The sequence below is a fragment of the Theobroma cacao genome, chromosome 9, assembly GCF_053813885.1.
Source record: "Theobroma cacao isolate CCN51 chromosome 9, ASM5381388v1, whole genome shotgun sequence".
In the NCBI taxonomy this organism is placed as follows: domain Eukaryota; kingdom Viridiplantae; phylum Streptophyta; class Magnoliopsida; order Malvales; family Malvaceae; genus Theobroma; species Theobroma cacao.
Window position 1 is genome coordinate 49,672,286 of NC_142647.1, and position 19,097 is coordinate 49,691,382.

Below are 19,097 nucleotides of genomic sequence, written 5' to 3' on the forward strand. Positions count from 1 at the left end.
GTGACATAACAATAACTCATAGTGGTTTTGAAATTAAAATTTTTGATTTTGTTGTTATTAGAGATGCATTGTATTTAAAAATTAATGGGTTTTAATTAATTGCTATCTTCTTTTAAGAGGATTAAGGTTCAGGTTGGTTCAATAATTTTAATATTAAAATCTTCAATAATAAAAATGTGGGTTTTTTAGCCTATTTTGATAAATTTCTTTTAACAATTGAGTAATAATTTTTTTTTGTTTATAATACTAGCTTTATTGGTTGTGTTATGGAACATATTTGACCCACATTGATCAAAATAGAACAATAATAATAAATAATAAATAAATAAGAAAGAGAAGGGACAATAAATCATGCTAAAAGTAATGAAGAGGAAGCGCTTTTGCAATGGTGTGTTGGCAAACTAACATCATTACATTCTTCCTCAGAATAAATTAAAGTGACCCCTTGAAAAAGAGCAAGACCCAAAGACAAAAATTAAAAAAAATAAAATAAAATAAAAAGGGTTTAGTGTAGACACAGGGATGCCAAGCAACGAAGCAAAGCAAAGATGGTACTATCAACCAACAAAAGACACAGACCCGGTAAAAGCGGGTCAAATAATCCAACAACATTTGCCCAGTTTTAGATTCTTTGTATTGGTGAGGAGTGTGTTAAAACCCAAGGCCTTTCTTTCCTTCACTCACTTCACTACACTCTTTGCTTTCACATTCAACTCTCTCTCTCTCTCTCTCTCTCTCTCTCTTTGAAGTTTCTTTCTTAACTCAGATCCAGGTTTGTCTCTTCCTCACACTTCTGTTTAGCTTTTAATTCTTCTCCTTATTTTTTAGTTTAGTTTGTTTGACATGGGATCTTAGCTTGTTTTGTCTGCTGTTGGGCACTTGAGTTACTAAGACAAGACAAAAGAAGTTGAAGGTTTGAGGCTGTTGCTTGCTGGCTATTTATGTAACTCAGCTCAGCTTCCTTCAGATGAAAATTCAGTTCTTTTTACAAGAAATGATCGTTTCTGTTCAAAGTTTTCATTTTTGTAAACCAGTCAGAGTATGCGTTTCTTTTATTTACTAGAAAGTTCAGTTTTTTTATGTTGAAGTTTTCATTTTTTGAGTATTATCCTGATTTATTTTGTTTTGGTAATGAAATGGAGCATTGGGTAGTTTGAGTTGTGTATTAAGTAAACAGATAATATGTGGTCAGGAGGGAAGGTCAAATGGATTGGTTTTTTGCTTTGATATGCTGGAAAATAGATTAAATTTCTGTGGATTGGTGGATTATTGGTAATTTTGAGCTATTGGATTTTTTGTCTTTGAACTCGATCGTGTTAGATTTCAGTTATTATCTCCATGAAGTTGAGGTTCTCCAGCATTTGTTTGAAAGCATAGACAATCTTTTGTTTATGAATTCCATAATAATAATAATAATAATAATAAATACAGGATGAGTTTATTATTCTGAGGAAATTAAATTCAAATGCCTAATAGTTAGAATTCAAACACTTTAATTTTCTACAGTACCTTAGTACGAATTTCAGAATCATTTGTTAATTCTATTAAATTTCATTTAACAGGTGATATGATGTTTTATTAAGGGGTCGTGAGAGCATTGAAATAGTGGATGGTACAATCATCTGCAATTATAAATTAGTCTGATCCCTTAATTATTTAAGGGGGGTACTAGGAAGTTTCCCAATTCATTTCAAGTGCTGTTTTCTACTATTGGAACTTTTAGAGATCACGAGTGATAAATGGAAGAAATACAGTCTCAATCTGAGCATTATAGGTCTTCATCCTCTTCAGCCAGTAGTCCAGCAAGTAGGGTTCCCTCGAGTAACTTTTTCTATTTGCGGAAGCCTGGTTCTCTCAGACAACCTATCTCATTTGAGGATTCACCTGAGTGGGAGGACACAGATGTTGATGTCAGGGTGGAGGAAGGAGGTGACTCCATCAATGCTGCAACCACACCAGTCTCCCCATCGCTGTCAAAGCTCAATAGTGGGTCATTGCCATCACCACAGCTGCCAGAGGGTGCAGCTGTTGCAAGAAAAATTGCGGGTGCATCAGTCGTGTGGAAAGACTTGACTGTAACTATAAAGGGGAAAAGGAAATATTCTGATAAGGTTGTGAAGAGTTCAAATGGCTGTGCATTACCTGGCACAATGACAGTGATCATGGGTCCTGCAAAATCTGGGAAGTCCACACTTCTGAAGGCTATTGCAGGTCTTTTAACATGCCACCCATGTTGGCTACTTATTGAATAATGAGTCTTTAATGTTTGTTCCCTGTTTAATTGTAGATGTTTAAGACTAAAATCGTCTTTCCTCTTGAATTTAGGAAGATTACATCCTTCGGCCAAAATGTATGGTGAAGTATTCATAAATGGAGCAAAAACCCACATGCCTTATGGATCATATGTGAGTTTCAGTTACATTTTCACAAAGGATGAAACTTTTAGATGTTACTTTTGATTTTTCCTATGGTTCTTATGCTGATAGGGTTTTTCTCTGCTGGTAAAGTGATTACTTATTTATTTATTTTTGTGTGTGAGCAAATTGATGTACATTCTGTTTTTGCATTTTCTCCCATGTCTTTTTGGATTTGGCATCTTGCAATTATAATATATCCAGCTGACCTTATAGAAGTTGAGATATACTTGATATTGTCAACAAGAGTCTCGATCTAGTTTTGTATCCTAGATTATAGGAAAATCTCTGATGAGCAATCATCTTATCTAATGCTTAGACCCTTATTTCCTTTGTTTCTCTCATTATGTGAATCCTCCTAAGTGATTAGTCCTTTAGTACTGTGCCCACCTAGTTTTCCAATTTAGCAAGCATCATGGTTGGATTCTATGAGCTCCCTTATTTTAAACTGATAGTGTTTCTTATACCTTTCCTAACTCCATATTATTTATGTCCAAATCATGCTAATTTTTCTTATTGTCAAAATGCTAGTTTGAATCTTTTCCTTTTCAAAATAAATTAAATTTTAGTTAAACAGAAATTGCAAGGAAGCAAAGGAATCAGAACTTCAAGGTTGGTTTTTTGACTTTGAAGCATCCAATGTGCAGGGTTTTGTTGACAGGGAAACTACTTTAATCGGTTCACTCACAGTGCGAGAATATCTATACTACTCAGCTTTGCTCCAACTTCCTGGTTTTTTCTGTCAGAAAAAGAGTGTGGTAGAGGAAGCCATCCATGCCATGTCCTTGGGTGACTATGCAAACAAACTGATTGGTGGTCACTGCTATATGAAAGGCCTTCCTAGTGGTGAAAGAAGGCGTGTTAGCATTGCTCGGGAACTTGTGATGAGGCCACGTATCTTGTTTATAGACGAGCCTCTTTATCATCTGGACAGGTAGGTTATTTATTTGTTTTCCTTAATTTTATTCATAAAAGTTTTCTTATTCACTGTGTCTTGCATGCTCTACATTCCTGAGTGCTGACTGTATGATGGGTGTGCCATCTACTTTCCAGAGAATCAAGATGATTTATGATGCTATAGCTAAATTTTAATATTTTATTTTATTCAGTGTCTCTGCCCTTTTGATGATGGTAACATTGAAGAAACTTGCGAGCACAGGATGCACTCTTATTTTCACCATTTACCAGAGCAGTACAGAAGTGTTTGGTCTCTTTGATCGTATCTGTCTGCTTTCAAATGGAAACACCCTGTTTTTTGGGGAAACATTAGCTTGCTTGCAGGTAAGTGATAACATGAATACAATTCTTTTGCTACTCTTGTCTTTGTTTTAATTTTATTTGTAGTGACTTCATCATTTAAGCGTCATTTGATATGGAAGGAAAGAAGTTCCATTTAAAGATTTTGTGGTATGCTTACTTGGTTCCTGTAACGGAGAGCGAGGAAAAGAAAATTGAATTTATGTATAAAGATCCAAATTTCTTTTCTTTCCTTTTACCTTATGAGTACTTGGTTTGCCTTCTGGATATTCTAATTTCACCCTTTTCTTATGAAGCACTTCTCAAATGCTGGATTCCCTTGTCCAATTATGCAAAGTCCTTCTGATCACTTTCTACGTGCCATAAATACCGATTTTGACAGGATTATTGCGATGTGCAAAAATTGGCAGGTATTTAATCATTCTCATTCTGTATATTTTAGTTCAAAGCCTCAGTTGGTACTTGGAGAGAACAAAATGTCAAAAATAAAAGAGAAGGCAAAGAGCCTATAAAACATTTGAGTTGGATCTTACAAGCTACCGGATCATTTTGAATTGATGGTAAATTAAGAGGATTAAAGATGCTTATATAGTGCTTTAGGTTATTTTGTTCTATAACATAGTATATTTGGTGTTAAACCCCGCAAACTACAACTTGTCCAGCATTTTTGGCTGTGCCTTTTCTGTCTCTTAAATTACAAGAAATAGTCATTACCTAGTTATGATCCTACCAGAATGGAGGTCTTGTCAATCTAAACTGTTTCTATGTTTTAGCATTTTACCTTTGAACAATGGCTTCTACTCTTTAATGCTTGCTTCAATTTGAATAATTTAATTTATATGAACTGGGAAATTGTGACAGGATGACAATGGGGACTTTTCATCTGTGAATATGGATACTGCTGTTGCAATTCGTACTCTTGAGGCAACATATAAATCATCGGCTGATGCTGCTGCAGTTGAAACTATAATACTGAGACTCACAGAGAAGGCACGATATGTAATTTTATTTGTGTTGAACCATTTCTAATTTCTGGGCCTCTACCCCTAGGGTTATTGGAAGCTTTAATCACATGTATGATCGTGTATGACTGGTTCTTATACTGTTTGATTATACATTGCAAGGAATAGTATAATATATGTCACCTGTAAACATTAAGGGTTAGAATGAGCAATGGTAATTGGATGATAGGGTATACCTGGCTGTAATCTGTTTACCATATTAAGCATTTTTCTTGCATGACTTCCTCAAGACTTATGGTGGCAATAAGTCAGCCTTTGTAATTTTTGTTCACTTATGTTGCATTCTACAGGAAGGCCCACTTCTAAAAAGCAAGGGAAAGGCTAGCGATGCTACACGAATTGCAGTATTAACTTGGAGATCATTATTGATTATGTCAAGGGAATGGAAATACTACTGGCTTCGTCTTATTCTTTATATGCTTCTTACACTGTGTGTTGGTACGGTATTTTCAGGCTTGGGACATTCTTTGTCCTCTGTTGTGGTGAGTAAAACCATTTGTGCATGAGTTCAGATATACGTCTTTGCTCTTTTGTTTTTGGTGAATTTGACTTAATATGATCTCAACTGATTTGATAAGTATTTGGTACCAATATGATGCATATATCTGTAGTTGTTGTGGTTGTATCTTGTTTATTCTCTGTACAATATTGTTATTATGGAACATGTTTTGCTTACTGCTTCTATGGCGGTTTGTCATAGTCAGCATATGGTAATTTCATGATTTTATGGTATGTCACCAATGTTCTTTAGCTGCAACGGCTCACTTCTACTAGCTTTCTTTTGTGAATGTGAAATTTTCTCAAGTAACTAAATTACAAACTGTACCCCTATAGTACCAAACAATTTTTCTTGTATTTGCTTCATCCAATTGATAGTGATAGTCCTAGGATGCATTTCATGGGGATGTTTGCAGCAAATTTACAGTAGGACCTTGTTGTGATAAGCAAATAGAAAATGTAGTTTGATTAACACATATGCAATAGTTCATCATAGATTCCTGCTTCTTCCAGCCTGGTATAAGTGCTTGTTCTATCCTGCTTTTTGAAGTTTGACTTAATTTTTCAATTTTTATTTCTGAAGAATAACTGATAACACTCATGAAGCGTAGGTGTGTTTCTAACTTTTTATCTTTTCTCATTACAGACAAGAGTTGCAGCAATTTTTGTATTTGTATCATTTACTTCACTTTTAAGCATCGCTGGAGTACCCGCACTAATGAAAGAAATCAAGGTGATTATACTTGTTTTCTGGATTTTGCTTGATCAAATTTTGGGGTTTTTCCCCCCCCATTTGCAAAGTTGTATGATTGGTCCCTGTCTATCTTTCATGCTCAAAACTGCTTTTCTATTTTGCAGATATATGCCAGTGAGGAGTCAAACCAGCATTCAGGAGCTTTAGTCTTTTTGTTTGGGCAACTTCTCTCCAGCATTCCATTCCTGTTCCTCATCACCATATCATCAAGTCTTGTTTTCTATTTCTTGATAGGATTGCGAGATGAATTCAGCTTGCTGATGTACTTTGTGCTGAATTTCTTCATGTGCCTTTTAGTAAACGAAGGATTGATGCTGGCTGTTGCTTCTTTGTGGCAAAATGTTTTCTGGAGTGTCTTAACCCTTGTAACCATACATGTTAGTTCACTATCTACAAAACATGTTCTTGCTTCACCTGAAGCTAGTTGTTCTTAATTTCTCTTACTTTTTAAAATTACTTTCATTTCCAATCTTTACTTTTTACCTAGACTTTTGCTAATCTTATGATTAAAATGCATGATGTTTCAGGTGGTAATGATGCTTGCTGCAGGCTACTTCAGAATCAGAAATGAGTTGCCTGGACCTGTGTGGACATATCCATTATCTTACATTGCTTTCCACACTTATTCCATTCAGGTGTGTGCATCTTATAACATTAGTTTCCTTATATCAAACTGGATTGATCAGCATCTTGTTGTTTTCTCTATATCAAATTGTCGTTGCTCATATTGACTTTCTGTATGTATTGGAGAAACCATTTGTGGCAATTTTACCTTCGCTGAATGGATCTTTAATTTTGTGACCTGTGTTTTTTTCCATAGGGGCTTTTGGAGAATGAGTACCTAGGGACCAATTTTGCCGTTGGACAGGTGAGGACGATATCAGGGTTTCAGGCACTCCATAGTGCTTATGATATCTCACCTAGCAGTAACTCCAAGTGGGAGAATTTACTGGTATTGTTTCTCATGGCAGTTGGATATAGAATTCTTGTTTTCTTTTTGCTACATTTTCGTGTAAGGAAAAATGTATCCCTGCATAGACTTTGCCAGTGTAATCGCAATTCAACAACCTGAGATGAATGCAAAGTGGTACTATCTTGTCAGCCATTCAAATTGTATAATATCTTTCCTTCTAGCTTTGCTTGTGCAATCGAAAATTGTCGTTCATGAATTCGCCTTTGAATGTGATCCATGAAAGGAATGCCATACTTTTGATGCATCAGTCATTGGGAAAGATCTAATCTGAGCCTAATGCTAGATTGTCACACAAAAACCCAAAGTTTCTTAGTGCACATCTTGCTGTCTTAGAATCTCTGAGTAGGTCTGTTGAATTTCTATTTTTCCAAAGAAAGCAGCGGGAGCTCCTAAGTTTGTTTCAACCTTCAAATCTAATGTTATTTCATGGATGATGCTAAGTAACACTCACACATTACATTAGAAATTACAGCAGTCCTGGTTTCATGGTTTGAAACTGTGGAACATCAGCAACATGTTTGTATTTGAACAATGAGCACTGCAAAATCTATTGGGAGGAGATGGGTTTGATTTGAACCTTGGCCTTGAGTGCCTTGATGAACTGGTCCATGTTTTTCTCTGATGATCCATTGGGTGTCAGTGCATTTTCTAATGTTTCTTTCACCTCCTTGACCTTACTCCTATACTGATCCCCTGATTTTCCACTCATCAAACGGTTGATATTGTCGGAAACTTCCTCCCTGGTGATGGGATTTTTATTGCTCAAATTAATCCCAGCCTTCCAGTCATGAACTACTAATTTCCTGTTAGTGAATTGATCAGTTAGCAAAGGATAACTCAACAAGGGAACTCCACACCATGCACTCTCCAGTATTGAATTCCATCCACAATGAGTCAAGAACCCTCCTACCGCTGGGTGGGCCAGCACTGCAATTTGACAACACCAAGGTATGATCATCGCACGGTCACCAACCTCCTCCTTGAATCCAACGGGCAGCGGATCAGCATCATCGGAGCTCACAATGTCAGGCCGAAGCACCCAAAGAAAGTTTACTTTGCTAAGCAGAAGACCATCAGCTATCACTGTCAGGTCAGTTTTTCTAACATGGGCATAGCTACCAAAAGACACGTACAGAACCGAGCCATGAGGCTGTTTATCGAGCCATTGGGTGCAATCAGACTCGGACCAAAGGCTTGTAGCCACAATGCTCTTGGTGAACCCAGATGGGAAAATGGGTCCAATGGCATAAAACGGGACTGTGGCACGTAGAGCTGATATGGTCACAGGTTCAAGTTCTTGGACTGTGTTACATAGAACAAAATCTGCATTCTTAGCATCTTCAAATGCATTGAAAATTATTTGGTGGCACACTGTAGTTACATCAGTTTCTTGAAGGTAGGACATCAAATCCCTCGGTTCAATTGCTTGAACTCCCGGTATGTAATCTATGGAGTCTTCACGACAATCTGGTAAAAAAAATTCAATAAAAAATCATCTTTGTTTATTTTATAAATAAAATAAGAAGATGTGCATAAAATAAGCAAAACAACGTTTTTATAAATTCAAAATGCAAAAGCATGTGGAGACGTTTCAAGCACAGAAGTGTCCAAGGACATTCCAAACTAGATACACAGATCATGTATTACACTTACCTTGAAGACCAAAATGACCATTCATCCTAAGAAGATCCAGGTGATAGTACAATGTAAACACCAAAGCTGGTTCTGTCCAATAAGAGATATAAAGCAACCCAAACTTCTTGGCAATCTTTGAAGGCCACACGAAGAAAGTATCAGCAATCAGGCAATGAACCCTGTCCCCTGATTTTACTATTTGGCTCACCACCTCCTCTACGTGGGCGGAGAACACATGCAGCAAAGCTGCCATGAACTGGTCATGGTTCAATGACCGATCGAACCCAAGGGGTAGCCCGTCAGACACGGTGGTGTAACGTATGTCCAGCCCTGATTCACGTACCGAAGCGAAGATGTCAGGCCCTTTCCCAGGCTCGGCCTCGGAGGTCTGGTGGTGGATGGAGTGGGTGTTGATGAAGGTGATGGTGAAACCTTTCGATGCTAGCTTGATGGCTAGGTGCACGGATGGGATTACATGGCCTTGAAGAGGGTAAGGTATGAAGATTGCATGAGGCTTTTGGGCTGTGTCTGCCATTGTTGGGAGCAAGAGAGAGAGAGAGGGGTGGAGTTTTTTGAATGTTTTTCTCATCATTCATGGCTAACCCCAAACTTAGTCTATGACTGACCGACTTTGCCTCATCTGCGGATATGCATGGATGGATGGTAATTGTCTTCGTATTTTCTTTTGTCAATGGTAATTGGCAGAGAGACAATGATAAGCATTTTATACTGTGATGAAAGGTTCAATATCTTACCAGCAAAAATGGCAAGCGGTTCCTGTGTCTTTCCTTCCTCAAATCGTGGAGATTTAACAGCAGATAGCCCATGCAAATTTGGATTAAGCATAAGAGGAACTTTGCATTTGGTTAATGGCTCCAAAGTCATGACCTACTGTATTCACAGGAAAAATCGTCGGGTTTCAAGATCGTGACATAACACGAACATATTATTAATTTAAAAACTATGTTCAGAATAATATGTCATTTCTTGATATAACACGGTCATTTTAAACATAACACAACCATTTTATATGATTAAGACATCATTTATAGCATCATATCCTATACTTAATAGTTAACTACATCCCTACAAGCTAGTTTGCTCAAAGATTCCAGCTTTGTATTGATATTCTATCACAGACAATATTAAATTGATTTGATCATTAGTGATATTAGATTATTAAGTTACGATGATGAAATTTACTTTTTTAGATGATATTTAAATCACTTTGCAATGTAGTGATTTTATTAGTGATCTAAAATCACTATTATGAAAAATCTTCAAATTACTATCAAAGATGGATATTTAATCATCATGAATCAATTATTTAGATTAAATTTTAAATAATAGTATAATATTTTGGAAATCACTCTCCTTTGATAATAATTTTTTTTTAATGACATTTATATCATCTCGTGAAATAGTGATTTAATCATTTTCGATAATTTAAAATCAGTATCACAAAAGATCTTCAAATCACTACCAAACATGAAGATTTAATCACAGTGAATAATTCAGTGAGATTAAACACCAACCCTTTGTTGATTTTTTTTAGATGTCTCAAAATATTTTTTTAATATTTAATACTCTTACTTTTTTATATTATAAATTTATTTTTCATATTAAAAGTATTAAAAATTTATATTATACATTTTAAAAATTCAAATATAAAATACATTAAAATTCAAATATTTATCTTAATTTTTTTGTTAAGATAATAATAATAAGTAAGAAAATGTGTGAAAATGGACTAAAATAAAAACCATGGATTACTTATAAGAAAAAAAAAAGGGAATATTCTAAAAACGCGGGACCCATGGTGCAGGCGCCAAGTCCAACGAACTTCCGCGTCGACCCAAATCCCATGGGCAAATGCCACTGGATTTCCAAATTCTGATAAGTCAGAGATAATCCTTCCCGCGTAATATCCTCTGCCGATCACCATGGCGTTCTCGCCGTTGAAGGTGATGAACGGAGAAAGAGCCGTGGTTCTACTCTTCGTCTTCCGTGTTCTCTTCTCTCTACCCCTCTCTCTCCTCCCCCACGCCCTCTCCTTCTCTCTCCTCTCCCTCTTCTCTCTCTTCGTCGAGATCCGCGCCGACGATTCCGTCTCCCTCTTCAAAACCAGGTAAGTAAAGAAAATGAAAAATTGAAAAAAAAGGGACAAAATTTCATTTTCATTGGGAGAGTTAGGGTTTTAGAGAATCTCAATTCGTTAAATTCTGTTACTTTTTAATGTGAAATTTTGAAGTTTTCGTTTGTTTTAATAGGCCAGGTGCTTCATCGGGAATAATGTTGGGAGCAGTTACGTTGCCGACTGTAATGCTCTCGAAATTGATTCAGCTTTCAAGAGCTTTCTCTTTGCAACAAATTGAGCTTGGAGGTACTCATTTATATATTCAAAAATGAATTGAACAAAGAATTGTAGAGTTTATAAGAGAATTATGGATTTATGTTTGATGTTTGTGTGTTTCGAATTCTGTTGGTAGAGCTTGAACATATGACAATGCAATTTTGGGCCACATCGGCTTGTTGCTGTGGTGTGCTTATATTCCTCTCCATAGTTATGTGGTGCGCGGCCAACAATAAGAACCCCCATTTCTCCTGTAGTGTTTGGGATGCTAAGTTTAGCTTAAGCTGTGTCATCTTATATTCGGTGATTTGCTGTATATCGCTTGCTACAATATCTCATACTGGTAAGTCAGTTGTTCTGTTATTATTGTGTTGTTGTTTGTGGTTTCTTGCATTTAGTAAGCTTGAATATGAAAAATTAGCATTAGCTTCTTGTAACAGCATAATCAATAGTTTCATTTGTCTGCATACAGGCTTTAACACAGCTTTAAAGTTATTGTGGTTGCTATGTCATGGATTTGCAGCAGTGAAATTAATTCAACATCTTCTCAACACGTTTCCCTGTTGTGCTTCAGTTGGTTTGTTTTGTGCTACTGTTCCTACCTCAACTTTTATCACCCAAATATTTCTTACTGAGCAGTGAAAAGATTTTTTATTTCCCTCCTTTTTTGCAGGGGAAGCACTTTTGGTGACTTCAGGTCTTGTACTCTACTTTGGTGACATGTTGGCATGTACCATTTCAAAGGTTAGTGTTGCTTTTTCACGCCAGATACAGGCTGTTATGACAGAAAAATCCAGCAGAATTAGCATTTTAATGTTAATGTCATTTTTTTAACAGGTCTGTAGACTCTTGATCTCACCAGAGTTGGTGTCCATACGATATGGAATTAAAAGAAGTGAGATAGGTATCGTTATTCAGGTATGAATCTTCAAGTGATGAAATTCTTTGTAAATGGTCTAGCTGGATAGTGAAAGTTGTTCTCTTCTATGCAGGGTGTGCTGCTTGGCCTTCTTATTTTTTCAGCAGTCTTTAAATTTGTAATCCGCTTATGGGAATACTTCTGGGGAGCTGACAACTCTGAATCAAGAAAAAACAAAGAGATTGGGAGATCTCTTATATTCTTTACTTCCCTTGGATTCACCATGATTGCGGTTGCCCCATCTTGGATGATGATCGTCCTAGATTTTGATGTGCATCCTGTATTATGGTATATCTTTGCTCAAAGACATTTTCAATTTGACTTCTATTTATAATGATGTTTATCAGCATCTCTTTGCTTTGACTTTTATATACATTTGGTTTTGTAATCTAACCTGTTGTGGAGGTAAGTAGGTGTTTATCAAGAGGTTTAGTGACTTTAAAAGATTCAGCTCTTTGGTGATGGATATAGATATTATTGGTGTAATGGATGGCTTGCTTTCTCTAGTATTTGATAATCCTATGTTACTTCTCTGGTGTTGCTATTAGAATACTTATAGCTTAGGGTTGCAAGCTATTTTTGCTACAGTCCTTTTGTTGGGCATTCTGGAGATAAAAGTTGTGCAGCAGAGGAAAAACTGATTTATGTTTTCACGTGACTTCAAAGGCATTGTTTGTTACAGAAAATGATGGTTTTCTTCCTATGCTAGCATTATGTGGTTTTTCTCATGCTGTCCTCTGTTTTCCTCCTATTTTTTCAAGTGTCTTACCTTTACATCATACATTTGTAACAGGATATTCCAGTTTGTTTTTTCAGAACCATACAAAAGACTGTCACTATGTATCTACTGGTTGGGTTTGATATATGCATCTGTCTTGAGGTTCTACAAGATTTCTAAGAATAGTAAGATTGAGAGGATTCTTCTTCGAAAATACTACCATCTACTGGCTGTTTCAATGTTTCTGCCCGCTCTTATATACCAGGTGATTTCTTGAGTATCATGTATCAATTATTTAGCAACCTTTTTTGCTCTTTCATTCTAGTAATGGTTTGCTTAGATATTATATTGATTTTGTAATTATTTTTGCAGCCAAAATTTCTTGATCTAGCATTTGGTGCAGCTTTGGCAGTTTTCTTGGTATTAGAGATTATTCGAGTAAGTTCATCAAACTTGCACATTTTGTAGATGTAGACAGTATATCAAGTAAGTGTGTCGTGTAAAGTTGCTCTACTTTCTGTCCAAATGTTCACCAGCTAAGGTTTTTGAAGGGTGGTATATTTACAAGTATCACAAATTAACAATTCATATCCTAGTGTTTACGACTTACAAGCAAGGTCTATGTTTTGTAATGTGATGGTTGATGTTGCATAACTCTCCCTTTGTCACCAGGTTTGGAGAATTTGGCCTTTAGGGCAACTTGTACATCAATTTATGAGTGCCTTTACAGATCATCGTGACTCAGATCTTCTTATTGTCAGGTATGGCATGTTATGATTACTGGAAACTAAAATGCATATACTCGTTGCAAGCAATTTTATATAAGGTCCCTTTTGATTCATGTAGCCACTTTTCTCTCTTATTGGGATGTGCACTTCCTATCTGGATGTCCTCTGGGTTCAATGATCGACCTCTTACCCCGTTTGCTGGAGTTTTAAGCCTTGGCATCGGAGATACAATGGTAAGTGTGCTTATTGATGCCACTGGGGCCTTCAATTTATTGCCATTTCAAATTTCTCACTTTTGTATTACTTGAGAATTTCTAGATATTTTGAAAATGATGTGCTCGGATATATCACTAGCACTTTGTTTTTAAACTAAACTTCAAGTCCCACACTTTCCCTCTCCCCCACCTGAAAATTTTGCTGGCAGGCTTTTTGCTTCTCAGTTTAATAAAAAAAAAAAAAAAGTAGCATCACATTCAAAATTGTTATTGCTTGTTGATATTGTACCACATGTCACAATGGTTATGATTTTGTCACTTGTTGCTCTATAGCTTTTCTTTGATATTCACTTTGGCTCTTGAACTAAAATTTTATGTAATCTTCCACTTGAATTTGCTCAAGATCAAATGATGAACAGTGTTAACATTCCATATGAATGTGCCAAAGTTGTTAAAACTAGACATGTATTCTACTCCAAACCAATCCCAAAAGAGAGAGAAAGGGAAAGTCTTAGCCATCTTTATTAAGGGTTACAAAGGCCACCATAACTCTACAGCCACTAGCGCCACACTTATAAACTAACCACAGAGAGTCCAACTTATTATGGCTATATAACAAAACAATTGGCTAATTCATGAACAATAATGTGAAACAATGTGGATAATCAACAACTAATGGAGGTATAAAATATGAAGAGGTCTACAAATTAATCAAATTGGCTGCCTGCCAATTGCTCCTTCTGAGTTGATCATTAAGTTGTAATTGTTTTGCTTTTATGCTTAGGCATCAATGGTTGGCCACAAGTATGGTGTCCTTAGGTGGAGCAAAACTGGCAGTAAGATTTTTCTTTCTTTCTCTCTTCTTCCTCTTTTACTTATTTTTAATGGTTAAGCCTTTTTAGGGGCTGTATGATGTGCTTGCTAACTCTAGCAAATTTTTTATGCTACAGAGAAAACCATCGAAGGAACTGCAGCTGGTATAACATCTGTCCTTGCTGCTTGCTCTGTTCTGCTTCCACTTTTGGCTTCTAAAGGATACGTTCTAACTCAGGTCTCTCTCTCTCTCTCTCTCTCTCACACACACACACACACACACACACGGATACATACACGCCCATGTTGACACATTCTTCATATGCACATTTTTGGTAACTTAGCCACGAATGAATTTTTTCAGTGAAGCATCCAATCTGGCTTTTTGTTTCTGTTTTATTAAACAAACTCATGCTAAAGTTCTTTGAATTGTTGCAATAAATGTAGACTTGACTCCTGCATGAGTCAATTCAGCTTGGGACCTACATGGTGCCGTGGACCTAATTGATTTTTTGGGTCATTGATCTTTTTTTCCAATTTCCACAGCATTGGTTCCCTCTTCTCATAGCCGTGACTACAAGTGGTTTGTTGGAGGCCTACACAGCGCAACTTGATAATGCTTTTATACCACTGGTCTTCTACAGCCTTCTCTGTTTGTAAATGCTAATCTCAACCTTTCAAAAAGACAAGTATACACTGATAGTTACAAAGAAATTCTTTCCCATGTGATTCCCTTCAGCATCTCCTTTTTTTTGGTAGATATCCTAACCAACTTTTATAGAATCCAAAAGTTCCTGTTGTACACCATACGATTTGTAGTTTCAGAATAATCTAGAACTAGTTTTAGGATCAGCCTACTTTTTATACTGTATTCGGTGTTCTGAGCCATCAGAAAGGCACGAGCCTCCAAATAGGATGATTGATTCATAGAGAGTTAGGATGGTTTTGTGTAGTTTATCAACATCATACGTTAATCATTCGAAAATTTTTTCCAACATTAATACTAGTATTCATCTTTGGTTAATCATGTTGGTATCTGCAATCATTTGAAAATTCAAGAAAAACAGTGATGGTGTGATTTCATGCTTAACAATCTTTGAAGTTCTGTTGTACTTATTTCATTTATTGTACGACTTTGACTGTACCTCGTGTCTTGTCTCCTATCTTATCAAACTTAAACTGCCCATTTCTGTGGATAAATGATTGATTATATTTATCCAAGAAGCAGGATTAACCAACAACAGCAAAAGGTTTGCCATTTTCTGATTGAGTGCCTGCTTCACTTAAATTATTGGATCAGAAATGATTGATATCGTCCATGTTCTTCGAAAGGGTGAAGGGAGGGGGCCGGGGTCTTCGTTGCCTTCAGGCTTGTCCTGCCAGCATGTCCTTATGTCTTTGCCTCTGCATTCGGAGATAAGTCTTTAAAGATTATCTTCAAGGTAATCAAAGATATTGACCGTCCATGTGACAGGCTAGACTTGTACATTAAATGCAGAAGAAACCAATTATGCTACTGTTAGACGAAGAAATCCGAAGATAAAGTCTTTAAAGATTATCTTAAAGGTAATTAAGACATTGACCTGTCGTATTGTCACGGTTTCAAAGGGAAATTATGAATCTTATATTAGTTATGTATTAGAGTATAATTGAAATTTTAAGTATTCATATTATTTTTAACTCACAAGATGTTTTTTGTAGGATAAAATTGAGAGATTCAATGGGTTAAAGCGGATAATGCTTTGCAAGTTATTATAGACCGTGACACATGTGATAGGCGGCCAAACTTGTACATTAAACTATTTGTTAAAAGAAGAAACATATGCCAAATAGTATCCTGAAAAAAAAAATTCAAGAACTCCAGAAATTTTAATTTCTCCCCCACATGATTATTTGAGAAATAATACAAAAGAACCCCGTAAATTCTCACACGTTGTTGGCATGTCTGTCCGAGAAAGAGAAGAATCTATTTCAAATCTAAGATCTTTCTCAAATTAAATATTGCTGACACAGATGAACTTAATTATTACTTCTAACACAATATAAAATTCTAAATTCCAATGAAAAAATCTAATTGAAAAGTAGTTTCGGCCCTTTCTTTTTTGTGTATTGTTTTATCCCATATATGTGTGTAATTAATGAAGAAAGTTTGGTCAACATACCAGGCAGGAGCCCCCTTCTTTCCCTTTTTCTCCGTTCACAAGAATGGAAGGGTGAAAACAGTTACACTAGAAAATGAACTCTCAACAAACTTAAAACTAGCCTTCGGCGCAGACAGGCGGACTGTCTCGACGTGGGCCATTTGCAATAATACTGTTGTCTCGTCAGGAAATGGGGTTTCCATGTTCAACTCTAAAAATATCTGGTGAGTGATGACAGACAGCTAGATCCGATCTCTCTTTCCCCCCATGGACCCTGCCAAATGGTTCTATCATTACCTTTTTAGCTTATCTACACAACCATCTCCTAAAGGTAGGACATAGCTACATGTGTCTTTTTGTTTTCACTTGGTAGAACAAAGTATTGGGTTAATTAACTTCTTTCCTTCAAATGGTTGAAAGCATTATTAGGATATGTATCCAATGATCCTTCCAAAAGCACTACATACTACCACTTCTGTTGCTGTACAATGGAAATGGACAGGACAGCGGAAATTGCGGAGGAGAGTCTCCCATCGTTCCCAATAATTGAAATAAGTCTCTTACGAAGTTTGAGATAACACTGTACTACATAGGCATCGATATGTTTTTTACTTAATCTTGGGTTTTCGAGTTCTGCAATAAGGTTAAAATGAGTTAATAAATTGATTTACACGTGCGGAATAGTATGATAAGAGTTTCGAAGATTAGATCGGAATCAAATTAAGACGGTACTGACAAAAGCGCCCATTATTGACATGACTAGGCAGAAGATGTAATGAGCAAGGCCGTCAAGGGAAAAGGACGTTTCATGGTGATTGCAAAGGGTCGACCCGAATCACCCACATGTTCTGTTCTCCAAAACTGGCTCTCAACCCTGTCTGAACTAGCTCATAAGTACTTAAACTGTACAATGTGTACATATTATGCAGAAACCAAAGTTTCTAACAAGCTCCGGAAGAAAAGAAATGGCTAAGCTCAAGACTGTTGCAATGAAGCTAAGAAAGACGGAAAGAAATCGGATTCAGACACTGATGATCAATCAGCCAATGTGCCTGACGATGTTAAGGAAGGGCATTTCGCTGTGATTGCCATGGACAAAGGTGACCAGAAAAGATTTGTTGATACTTTGAATCATCCGAACAACGCCATATTTTTGAGGCTCTTGGAACAAGCTGCAGAAGAGTATGATTTTGTTCATGAAGGTGCAGTGACAGTCCCATGTCAACCAAGGGAGCTTGAGCGGCTATTGACTTGACGAAGGGTGAGTGGCATTTAATGGTGTAATTAAGTTTCATGATTCATGGTCTAATTATCATCATTTCCAAGTTTTCTAACGTGGACAATCTTCATCTCGATTGTATAATTCTCCTTCAATCTCTGTGGAAATTATGGCATGCCAATCAGGTTCAATACCCTCCACGGACCTGGGTCCTGGGACCTCTTTGTGATGGTTCAGGGGTAATTAGTGATCTTTACTGTTAAAAATCGAGTTTAATTAAAACAGGGAAGTATAATTCGCACTTGTCCAAACTCGATGGATTTTCAAATGAGGCATTAATTTGGCATTTTAAAGCCAATATCGACTTAGATCTAATTAGAATAATCGTTTTTCTTATATAATAAGATCTTTAATTATATTATATATTTCTAATGTTTTGCTTGTAATGTAATTGGGCTACAACTAAAGAAACAGGTAAGTCGGGCTTTCTGCAGCTGGCTAGAGTTTTGAAACCTAATACAAACCCAAACCCAGTTTCTATTTTTCTCTTTAGGCAAGAAAACCCCAAGCATCGATTTTCCTCAACCTAATTAAGTTCTATCTTATACATTGATTCTAATTTTAGCATAGTGTCATCGCAAATCAATTTGATTTCTACGAGCAAGCAAAACTGAATAAAAATCCTCTATCCTCATTTGATAATTTTTTTTATAATTTTACGTTACGTATTTAATTTTATATTATTAATAAAAAGTTTTAACTTTTAAATCTTAAACGTTAATAACAGAAACAAATAATTTAACGACAACGAATCCTGTGCACTTATTATTTTGTGAACAGGCTGATGAAATTCCTCATCTTCATTAAAATCCCTATAGCAAAAGATCACAAGGTAAAATGCTAGTAGGTAGTGAGGTACAATCTTGAACTCATATCATACAGCACATGTGATAATGCCATGGGAGGTAGCTGCCAGAAATATCCATTCCAACAGTAAATGTTGTCGAGCCTCTTAATTTGCTCACTAATGTTTGTTAGCATATTTCTTTCTTTAGCATAGTACTTCACTCCTTTGGAACAAGTACGAAGGCTAGCTATCAGTTTCACTCCTCTACTTTTCATTTTTCATACCAAATCCTTCCTCTCTTTTATATTTTCTTTACACGCCTTTTTGCCTTCCTACCAAAAACATAGTGTAAAAAGGCCCAGAATCTGAAAAGTTAATGGGAACCATTCTTGCAAAATCCAATTTTAGCTATCTATTGAGTGTACTATCGATTCCTGTGGGCCAACTTTAATAGTGGTAGATGTTGCTATGGAGTCTTGACTAGAATGCTAGCAGACAAGTCATAGCCCATAAATATCTAAAAACAGCAGGATGTACAGTGATAATGATCCTAATGGAGTCTACCTGTCATGTTATATATGTATATGTCGA

At 36.3% G+C, this 19,097-nt stretch overlaps 3 protein-coding genes across 3 annotated transcripts; 2 read left to right on the top strand and 1 right to left on the bottom strand.

Moving 5' to 3' along the window:
* The first annotated feature begins 579 nt into the window (after positions 1-579).
* On the top strand, positions 580-7,050 carry ABCG3 (ABC-2 type transporter family protein). Its single transcript, XM_007016773.3, has 12 exons — positions 580-772; positions 1,563-2,211; positions 2,326-2,405; positions 3,062-3,348; positions 3,524-3,695; positions 3,968-4,081; positions 4,533-4,661; positions 4,984-5,175; positions 5,838-5,924; positions 6,050-6,322; positions 6,473-6,580; positions 6,766-7,050. The coding sequence occupies exons 2-12, from the start codon at positions 1,740-1,742 to the stop codon at positions 7,015-7,017; spliced, it is 2,166 nt and encodes a 721-aa protein (XP_007016835.3). The 5' UTR covers positions 580-772; positions 1,563-1,739; the 3' UTR covers positions 7,018-7,050.
* A 396-nt stretch (positions 7,051-7,446) lies between these two features.
* Positions 7,447-9,088, bottom strand: LOC18590942 (UDP-Glycosyltransferase superfamily protein). Its single transcript, XM_007016776.3, has 2 exons — positions 8,572-9,088; positions 7,447-8,385 (listed from the first exon to the last, which is right to left on the bottom strand). Exons 1-2 carry the CDS (start codon positions 9,086-9,088, stop codon positions 7,466-7,468), a joined length of 1,437 nt encoding a protein of 478 aa, XP_007016838.3. The 3' UTR covers positions 7,447-7,465.
* Positions 9,089-10,370: 1,282 nt separating this feature from the next.
* Positions 10,371-15,323, top strand: LOC18590943 (phosphatidate cytidylyltransferase family protein). Its single transcript, XM_007016777.3, has 14 exons — positions 10,371-10,681; positions 10,824-10,936; positions 11,043-11,249; positions 11,379-11,483; positions 11,580-11,650; positions 11,744-11,824; positions 11,899-12,113; positions 12,619-12,808; positions 12,916-12,981; positions 13,216-13,304; positions 13,390-13,504; positions 14,271-14,322; positions 14,437-14,537; positions 14,846-15,323. The coding sequence occupies exons 1-14, from the start codon at positions 10,497-10,499 to the stop codon at positions 14,957-14,959; spliced, it is 1,704 nt and encodes a 567-aa protein (XP_007016839.3). The 5' UTR covers positions 10,371-10,496; the 3' UTR covers positions 14,960-15,323.
* Positions 15,324-19,097: the final 3,774 nt, after the last annotated feature.